The following is a 7,915-nucleotide window of genomic DNA, read 5'->3' on the forward strand; positions in this document are numbered from 1 at the left end:
GAAGGAGCTGCAGCATATACACAAACTGTTAAAAATCCTTATTTCCTGCTGACCTCTGCCTCTCTTATGTCTATATTATTGCTCTCAGTCTCTTCTCCTGTGGCTGAACGCAGTGAGCTGCCTCAACGGAAGGGAGGAATTTCAGAACCAGGCTTGGGCAGGAAGGGGGAGATAAGGAGGAGACAGCTTTTGACGCTTGACAGTAATTGCAGCTAGTGTTTAATGAGCACTGCGTGCACATGCTGCTTACTTCAACAACTTCCCCCAGCCTGTCCTCATTTCTCTCCCTTCCGTCCCACACAAAACACAGTGCAGACTGCAAACAGGTACAACGGCAGTAAGGGGCCAATAAAAAAAAGAACTCTTTACTGTGAGATGCCTCATTCTTTAACACTTATGCCGCCCGACAGAGGGGAATATGCATAGTGCTTACTTATGCCTCTTAGTCTAACAGAGGGGGAAGGCAGGCAGGAGCGGCAGTCGGCAGAATATAATAATTATAGTCACTGACTGTACTGCCGCCCCCTTTCAAGTGCCGCCTGGGCAGTGGGACCCTGTTGGTCCCATTGATAAGCCGGCCCTGCACATAGGGGCCTATTTATCAAAGCATCAACTGAAAATATGCATGAATCCTGCGTCGTATTTGTCACAAGATTGATCCGCCGTAGTTATCAAAGCGTCAAGATTGTCAAATGTTAAAATTTGTGACGTAATATATACACTCCTACTATCTCAATCCAACGGAGATCGATGCTTGCGTGATTACAAATGTTTTGAATTCAGATTCAAATCTATTTGACCCATAGTTGCCAACAGTCCCTGATTTCCAGGGACAGTCCATGGATTTTGTTGTATGTCCCTGGATTTTTTTGTCCCTGGAAATGTCCCTGAAAATCTCTTTTGCACAACATTTGTTGTTTGCAAATATAGATATAGTGTATTATTTAAATATAATTAATTCCTAATGGAATATTATTATTATTGAATAGGTTCACATATTATTTGTCTTTCTAATTTTGATGTTGTGTTGTAAAAATAACCATATGCCCAGAATGTGTTCCAGAGACTGGGTAGGTGTAAGAGCTTGGTGCTGTAATCTGTATAATAAACTATGGATAAGTCTAAATTATACTATTACTTTCAAATGGGTGTGTTTTGATTGCAGAACTGAGTGGGCGGAGCAGTTGAACAGTAGGTCGTCAATACTCCAGTAACCCGCTTGCTTGCTCTGCTGCAAAGTGTCCCTGGAATTTTTTTTTAAATGTTGGCAACTATGTTGACCCTTTTCCAAATTTATCAAACATTTAACATTTATGCTCATGTCTATTCCGACGCAGCGTACCTAGTTTTCAATTCGCCACCCTTGAGGCTGCGGATGCCATAAAAATCAATGGGAGTCTGAAAACACAGAAAGCTGCAAGATAATGAAGTATATTACATAATAAAAGTAAACTATAAACTCTATTAAAATTATATACCCTTTCAAAATCAAACAATATTATTGCTACACATTTGGGGCACGATCCGATATAGGTCGTAGTTTTCGGCGCAAGCGAGGGAACCCGTGCCGCCCGTAATTTCACCTCGCAACTCGAGCTATCCAATATACTGCGCCGTCAGATGCTAAACTGGCGTAAGTAGAAAAAAACGGCGATCAACTAAAATGTGCACAAATACACATTTTAGTCGTCGCAAGTACTTACGCCAGTATTTTGTTCCCGTAAAGTCTCAATAAAGTGTAGTTTTATGCAAATTAGGCAATGAATCGTAAAAAACAACGGCCAGTTCTAAAAGATGCGACACGTAATTACGCCATTCAAAATTCATACATAAACCCATGCGCAGCGGCCATTTTCTTTAGTGTGTTTGGTTGGTTCTTGGAGCTACAGAACACTACAGTGAGTAGAGATTAGTGGTAAGAGCAGTGAGAGAGGAGCATTTCATTCAGTTAGTTAGGTCGGATTTTTGGATTGTTAAGCCTGTACATTTACTAACACTTTTTTTTAACATATTGCACACATTTTGCATACACACATATACAAAATACACAACACTTTTTTTTTTCTAACACCTCACACATTTTATTTATCTTTTACAGTGTGATAGGCTGAGTGTTTGGTTGTGATTGTGTGTGATTGAAGTGGGATGAGTGTGAGTGTGTGTAGTTTGAGGATGACAGGGAGAGCTAGGGCGGGGGGGGGGAGGAGGGAAGGGGAGTTGCAGGGAGAGGATTATGGACAGGAGGAGCAGCAGGGTCCCCGTCAGGGAGTGAGTGGAGTGGGGAGAGGGAGAGTTAGAAGGGAGGATGGGAGTGGGGTTGCCCCAAGACCAGGCACACTCAGAAGAGAGATAGAGGGTGCACATGGAAATAGAAGGGGGGAGGAGGGAGAGGATAGGGACGAACCCACACCAGGGACATCCCATGGAGGGAGCCAGGCGGCCCAGGATGAGGAGCGCATGAGGTGCCACAACTTCTCTTTTGCCGAAAACCTTGCTCTAGTCCAGGCCGTCATGGAGAACCATACTGCCCTCTTTGGCCAAGAGAGGGGCAAAGGAGTTGCCCGAAGGCGTAAAGGTGCATGGTTGAGGGTCGAGGAGGCAGTCAACAGCGTGGCCCAGCAGAGGAGGAATGTGGATGGGCTCAAGAAAAGGTGGAATGACTGCAAGAGGCGGGTGAAGGAGAAAATGGGCCAAGAAGCCATGCACCAGAGGGGAACAGGCGGTGGTCCTCCCCAGGAGGCGGACTATAATGAGTGGCAGGAGATCATTCGCAGGTCCCTGAGCGTCACAGCAGTCCGTGGACTTCCAGGCGCTCGTGACTCATGGACTGCAACATCAGCACAGCATGCTGGTGAGTAACATTCCACACACCAGTATTATATGTATTTGAGATATAACATCCTTTAATGTCACACATTCATGTACACAATGAGGAGCATGGTATTTGGCCTACTAACAAAAACATCTACAATTATATTTCACATTAAAGGGACATTAAACCAAAGCTTTTTATGTCATTATTCTGATAGAGAATACAGTTTTAAACAACATCCCAATTTACTTCTATTATCTAATTTGCTTCATTATTTTGTTATTCTTTGTTTATTAAATATCAATGCACATGGGTGAGCCAATCACATGAGGCATTGATGTGCAGCCATCAATCAGCAGCTTCTGAGCCTATCTAGATATGCTTTTCAGCTAAGAATATCAAGAGGATGAAGCAAATTAGGTAATGGAAGTAAATTATAAAGTTGTTTAAAATTGCATGATCTAGCTGAATCATGAAAGAATAAAAATGGGTTTAATGTCCATTTAATGCTACATAACCCCTTAACGACGCGTGTCGTACAGGGTACGTCGCACAAAACCTGGTCTTAAAAGACCAGCGACGTACCCTGTACGACATTAGGGGTTTAAAGCGGCTGGAAGCGATCCTGTTAGCTTCCAGACGCTTTCCGGTTATTGCAGTGATGCCTCGATATCGAGGCATCCTGCAATAACACCCCTTGGCCATCTGATGCAGAGAGAGCCACTCTGTGGCCCTCTCTGCACCGGACATCGATGGCCGGTATCGTTGGTGGGTGGGAGCCTGTGTGGGAGGCGGGTGGCGGCCATCGATGATGAGTGGTGATGTGGAGGGGGCGGGATCGTGGGCGGGGATGTCCGGGGGCGTGCACGGATGCGCGCGCGTGCACGGGAGGGCGGGCGCGTGCACGGGGAGGGAGCGGGTGGGAACCGCTACACTACAGAAAAAGTTGATGTACAAATTTTTAAAAAAATTAAAAAAAAACAAAAGATCAGGCAGGTGGTGGGGGTTGGTCTGTTGACAGCTGCCAGTACCCAAGATGGCCCCCAATAAGGCAGATGGGGAGGGTTAGAGAGATGTTTTGAGGGGGGATCAGGGAGGTTGGGGGCTAAGGGGGGATGCTAAACCACAGCATATGTAAATATGCTAAAAAAATATTTTTTTTTTTTTAAAAAAACCTTTTATTTTAGTACTGGCAGACTTTCTGCCAGTACTTAAGATGGCGGGGACAATTGTGGGGTGGAGGAGGGAAGGGAGCTGTTTGGGAGGGATCAGGGGGTCTGATGTGTCAAGTGGGAGGCTGATCTCTACACTAAAGCTAAAATTAACCCTGCAAGCTCCCTTACAAACTACCTAATTAACCCCTTCACTGCTAGCCATAATACACGTGTGATACGCAGCAGCATTTAGCGGCCTTCTAATTACCAGAAAGCAACGCCAAAGTCATATATGTCTGCTATTTCTGAACAAAGGGGATCCCAGAGAAGCATTTACAACCATTTGTGCCATAATTGCACAAGCTGTTTGTAAATAATTGCAGTGAGAAACCTAAAATTGCAAAAAAATTTAAGTTTTTTTTAAATTTGATCGCATTTGACGGTGAAATGGTGGCATTAAATATACCAAAATGGGCCTAGATCAATACTTTGGGTTGTCTACTACACTACACTTAAGCTAAAATTAACTCTACAAGCTCCCTACATGCTCCCTAATTAACCTCTTCACTGCTGGGCATAAAACACGTGTGGTGCGCAGTGGCATTTAGCAGCCTTCTAATTACCAAAAAGCAACGCCAAAGCCATATAAGTCTGCTATTTCTGAACAAAGGGGATCCCAGAGAAGCATTTACAACCATTTATGCCATAATTGCATAAGTTGTTTGTAAATAATTTCTGTGAGAAACCTAAAGTTTGTGAAAAAGTGAACAATTTTTTTTATTTGATCGCATTTGGCGGTGAAATGGTGGCATGAATCATACCAAAATGGGCCTAGATCAATACTTTGGGATGTCTTCTTAAAAAAAAAAAAAAAAAAAAAAAAAAAAAAAAAAAAAAAAAATATATACATGTCAAGGGATATTCAGGTATTCCTGACAGATATCAGGGTTCCAATGTAACTAGCGCTCATTTTGAAAAAAAGTGGTTTTGAAATAGCAAAGTGCTTCTTGTATTTATTTCCCTATAACTTGCAAAAAAAGCAAAGAACATGTTAACATTGGGTATTTCTAAACTCAGGACAAAATTTAGAAACTATTTAGCATGGTTGTCTTTTGGTGGTTGTAGATGTGTAACAGATTTTGGGGGTCAAAGTTAGAAAAAGTGTGTTTTTTTCAATTTTTTCCTCATATTTTATAATATTTTTAACAATATATTATAAGATATGATGAAAATAATGATATCTTTAGAAAGTCCATTTAGTGGCGAGAAAAACGGTATATAATATGTGTGGGTACAGTAAATGAGTAAGAGGAAAATTACAGCTAAACACAAACACTGCAGAAATGTAAAAATAGCCCTGGTCCTTAAGGGAAAGAAATTGAAAAATGGCCTTGGTCCTTAAGGGGTTAACACATTGAAATTCATGATATGAGGTGGAATAGTTAAATACTAACATGTCTCGGAGTAACACAGACCACAAGCCACATGTAGAGTTTTCAGTAAATGGACACTATAGTCATCACAATACTTTTAGCTCAAGAAAGCACGTTATGTGCCTAAAATCAGGCTAAAGGAAATTGTGTGACCATAGTGTCACTTAAAGAACACATTTTATCCATCACTGACATGTACACATAACTATTGTATGAAACACATACATGTATACTTTGCATATTAAAATCCCTCATATCACAAATCACAATGTGCGCATACATGTTATAAAGTTTGACATGAGAATGAGTATAGGCCCTAGCATGTATCAATGTACATTGTATGCCCACATGGATATATATATGATTGTACTAATACCTCTCATCATTTGACTCCTCCACAGAACCTCCTGTCACCAGGGTGCAAACGGGCATGCATCCACTGCAACCACCAGGCCAGAGAATCCCTGAACAGTATGCTCCCAGGCATGAGGTGGGATGGATTGCCTCTGTTGAGGACCCATACGTCATGCCACCAAGTTTTGAAGAGGAGCCCTGGCAGGAGCCCTGGCCGGAGGACTATTCTTTTGGTTATGAGGGGCAGCCAAGGCATCCCCAAAGGGTAGATGTCTTTACCCCCCCCCTCCCAATATCAGGCCAGTCAGGACTTTTACCAACAGGACATACAGACTGGACAGGCTGAGTGGTTGCACACCAGTCATCAATGGGACTACCAGTCCACCCGGAGAGCTCCACCATCCGCTTCCCTTGGAAGAGCTCCAGCATATGAAGAGGAGCATATAGCTGTGGTAGTTCCTCCTGCAGCACCAGCTGTCATTGTTCCTCCTGAAGCACCAGCTCTTGTAGTTCCTCCTGAAGCACCAGCTCTTGTAGTTCCTCCTGAAGCACCAGCTCTTGTAGTTCCTCCTGAAGCACCAACTCTTGTAGTTCCTCCTGAAGCACCAGCTCTTGTAGTTCCTCCTGAAGCACCAGCTCTTGTAGTTCCCCCTATAGCACCAGCTCTTGTAGTTCCTCCTGAAGCACCAGCTGTTGTAGTTCCTCCTGAAGCAACAGCTGTCATAGTTCCAGATGCAACAGCAGCTAGAGGTGAACCTGCGCCTATAATCCCTGCTGGTGAACAGCCTGTAGATCCTCTGACTTCTGCCCTGGGTGACCAATACATTGCCCTCCAGAGGAGGCTCACCGCAACCTGCAAGAGAATGCAGAGAGACCAACGCAGGTTTTACAGGAGCCAACAGACTTTACTCCAGTGTTGCATTGAGCTGCAACAGGACATGGTAGCATCTTTAAGTGGTATAGGCCAGAACCAATCTCAGATGATGAGAGTTATTTCGGATATGCAGATGCAGACTGACAACAGATGGCGGGAACAAAACCAACTGTTGGGTGTGTTGGTGGAACATTTCACACACCAGCAGGACACTGCCTCCAGCCTCTCATCTGTGGCCAGCACTCCTGCAGAATCCTCTGAATCCACACAACCCAGGAGACCCTGGAGAGCCACTCCAGGCACCTCAGCCCCCTCATCTAAGAAGCCTAAAAAAAAAAAAATATTGTTATATTTCAGCCTAAATCTTGTCCTTTGTTATTTACCATATAATTGTCATCCACATCCATGTGAGGGGTGTTTTAGTACACTAATATTTTTGAAAAATATAATAAGGCCTGTGTGGAAATGGCCCAAAAAAGGTAATATCATCATGTTTATGACATATTCATGTTCTCTAAACCACATCACATAGTTGTGTATGAAGGGTACATATAGTGATATTCACTTTTAAGATGTAAATCAAGGTTTCTCACATCCAATAGAAATTGACCCATGTGCAGGGATAGACACGAGCCAAGGCTGTGGCGGACATTTTCTAAGGTAAAGACTTTTAGTGAAGGACACCTTGCCTATCCCTGCACATGGGTATATATATCTAAATAATAATGTTTTTACAGAAGGTGTGAACATAAGGTATAAACATCCATTTTCATTCCTCGAAATGATAGTCAATAAATCATAGTGACCAAAACATGAATTAAACTAATGGTATATTTTCAGTAATTAGGGTGGTTAAGGGAATGGGGGTGGGATGTAGTAGTTTCACTTACATGCAGTGGAAATCCGAAAGTATGTAATGTGATGACCAGCTGCAGCAGGGGCAGCACCATCACCATGGACCTCAGCAGCAACTATAGAATCAGCATGTGTAGACGGAACAACAGGGGATTGTAGGACTTCCAGCACCCCTTGTGCCCCATGATGCACCCCTTGTGCCCCATGATGCACCCCTTGTGCCCCATGATGCACCCCTTGTGCCCCATGATGCACCCCTTGTGCCCCATGATGACCCCTTGTGCCCCATGATGACCCCTTGTGCCCAATGATGCACCCCTTTGTGATTGGTTTGACACACTTGCAGGGGCAGGAATAATAAATGCTTTGAAGAGGTTAACTATTTGTGATCAAGCTGCTGATATGTATGTTGTTAAGCATGCATTTGTTAGGC

At 43.4% G+C, this 7,915-nt stretch overlaps 1 protein-coding gene across 1 annotated transcript in view; it reads left to right on the plus strand.

Moving 5' to 3' along the window:
* LOC128666109 (YLP motif-containing protein 1-like) overlaps window positions 1-7,449 on the plus strand; it is a 70,218-nt gene extending 62,769 nt beyond the window's left edge. Inside the window, exon 2 of the mRNA XM_053720518.1 lies at window positions 5,801-7,449. Within this exon, the coding sequence (XP_053576493.1) occupies window positions 6,023-7,159 (1,137 nt within the window). The 5' untranslated portion in view covers window positions 5,801-6,022 and the 3' untranslated portion in view covers window positions 7,160-7,449. The remainder of the gene's footprint in view (window positions 1-5,800) is intronic.
* The last annotated feature ends 466 nt before the right edge of the window (window positions 7,450-7,915 follow it).

The sequence above is a fragment of the Bombina bombina genome, chromosome 7, assembly GCF_027579735.1.
Source record: "Bombina bombina isolate aBomBom1 chromosome 7, aBomBom1.pri, whole genome shotgun sequence".
NCBI classification, from domain to species: domain Eukaryota; kingdom Metazoa; phylum Chordata; class Amphibia; order Anura; family Bombinatoridae; genus Bombina; species Bombina bombina.